Source organism: Cyprinodon variegatus, unplaced genomic scaffold (genome assembly GCF_000732505.1).
Source record: "Cyprinodon variegatus isolate N-32 unplaced genomic scaffold, C_variegatus-1.0 Scaffold1442, whole genome shotgun sequence".
Taxonomy (NCBI): domain Eukaryota; kingdom Metazoa; phylum Chordata; class Actinopteri; order Cyprinodontiformes; family Cyprinodontidae; genus Cyprinodon; species Cyprinodon variegatus.
This window is the reverse complement of record NW_015151895.1, coordinates 109,121-110,755: the sequence shown is the minus strand read 5'-3', so window position 1 is coordinate 110,755 and position 1,635 is coordinate 109,121. Positions and strand designations below refer to the sequence as shown.

The window sequence follows — 1,635 nt, the reverse complement described above, 5'->3', positions numbered from 1 at the left end:
GAGTCCAAACTGAGAGACGGCTTAGAGAGACGGGTCCAAACTGAGAGACGGCTCAGAGACACGGGTCCAAACGGAGAGACGGCTCAGAGACACGGGTCCAAACGGAGAGATGGCTCAGAGAGACGGGTCCAAACTGAGAGACGGCTCAGAGAGACGGGTCAGAGAGAGACTAGTCAGAGAGACAGGTCCAAACGGAGAAATGGGTCAGAGAGACATGTCCAAACGGTGAGAGACGGGTCCAAACGGAGAGAGACGGGTCCAAACGGAGAGAGACGGGTCCAAATGGAGAGAGACGGGTCCAAATGGAGAGAGACGGGTCCAAATGGAGAGAGACAGGTCCAAACGGAGAGAGACAGGTCCAAAAGGAGAAATGGGTCAGAGGGAGAAGGGTCAGAGAGACGGGTCAGAAAAGTACAGGTCAGAGAGACAGGTCCAAACGGAGACAGTCGGGTCAAATCCCCCCCAGCGTCCCTCTAACTGACCTTTGGTGTTCAGGTCTGATCTGGTAGACCTTCATCATCCTCTTCTGTCGGGCGTTCAGTCCTTTGGCCTTCTTGCTGCTCCGCCTGGTTCTGTCCTTCTTGGGACGGCTGTAGTCCAGGATCAGGGCCTTGTGGGTCAGAACCTTCTGGACGTCCAGACGTGTCTGCCTCTGAACGCAGTTCCTCAGGTAGGCCTCAGTAAAGCGGGTCGCCCTGGAAACAGCATGACCCTGGGAGGGAGACGGAGAACATCAGACTGGGAGATGGTCTGAAGTTTCCAACAGAGCAGCTGAAGGACATCAGCTCACCTCCACACCAAGACGACCCTCCAGGCCAGGAGGGAGGGGCGAGTAGACCTGAGCTTCTCCTACAGGGGACAGATGGATGGACTGCATGAGGTTCATGGATATATTTCTGTGTCCACTGAGAAAGAATGTGTTTGAATCACTAATTACTCAGCAGCTGTTAGATGACCTGATGTTAATAATCCTAAATAGCTGTTCTTTAAACTGGGAATCGTCTTTTAGCATCGCTTCAGTACAGTGGTGGCTATGCAGACATCCACGGTCAGGATTTCTAGATCGCAGCATCAAATCCAGAGATTCTTCAACTGTTTTCTCATCTACATTGACTTTGGATCATTCAGTATCAAAGTTAGAGATGAAAAAGTAGGAGAACAGGCCCCGGCAACGAGCTTTTCTGGTTAAAATGGAAGTTAGAGGAAATGATGATGAAGAATGATGTGGGAAGGCTCTGAAAGATGTTTTCATTTAGCCCTAGAACTGCTTCACCATCATACTTCCAAAGACCAACAGTTTTCAGATATGAGGAACACATGTTCAGTCAGTCTACTACATATCAAAACGACCTGCCATAGCCTGTTGAGACCACAGTAACATTACGGCTTTATTTCTGGAATGATGCATTTAGCTCTGATCACCTGGCAGCAGATGAAGAATAAAAACTTTGTTCTAGATACTTCATAAATAGAACCTGTTGATCATCTCATGGGTTCCTCCTGTTGTATTGATTCAGTTTTCGTTTACACAGTTAATACTAAATACGGATGTTATCATCCCGATAAATTCTATTCAGTTTATTTCTATAGCTCCAATTCACATCATGTCATCTCAGGTCACTTCCCAGTTCACCA

At 48.1% G+C, this 1,635-nt stretch overlaps 1 protein-coding gene across 1 annotated transcript in view; it reads right to left on the bottom strand.

The window, feature by feature from the left end:
• Positions 1–1,635, bottom strand: part of pop4 (POP4 homolog, ribonuclease P/MRP subunit) — an 11,949-nt gene that overhangs the window by 5,929 nt on the left and 4,385 nt on the right. The window contains exons 2-3 of the mRNA XM_015403127.1: positions 791–849; positions 464–712 (exon numbers count right to left, since the gene is read on the bottom strand). Coding sequence (XP_015258613.1) covers positions 464–712; positions 791–849 — 308 coding nt within the window. The remainder of the gene's footprint in view (positions 1–463; positions 713–790; positions 850–1,635) is intronic.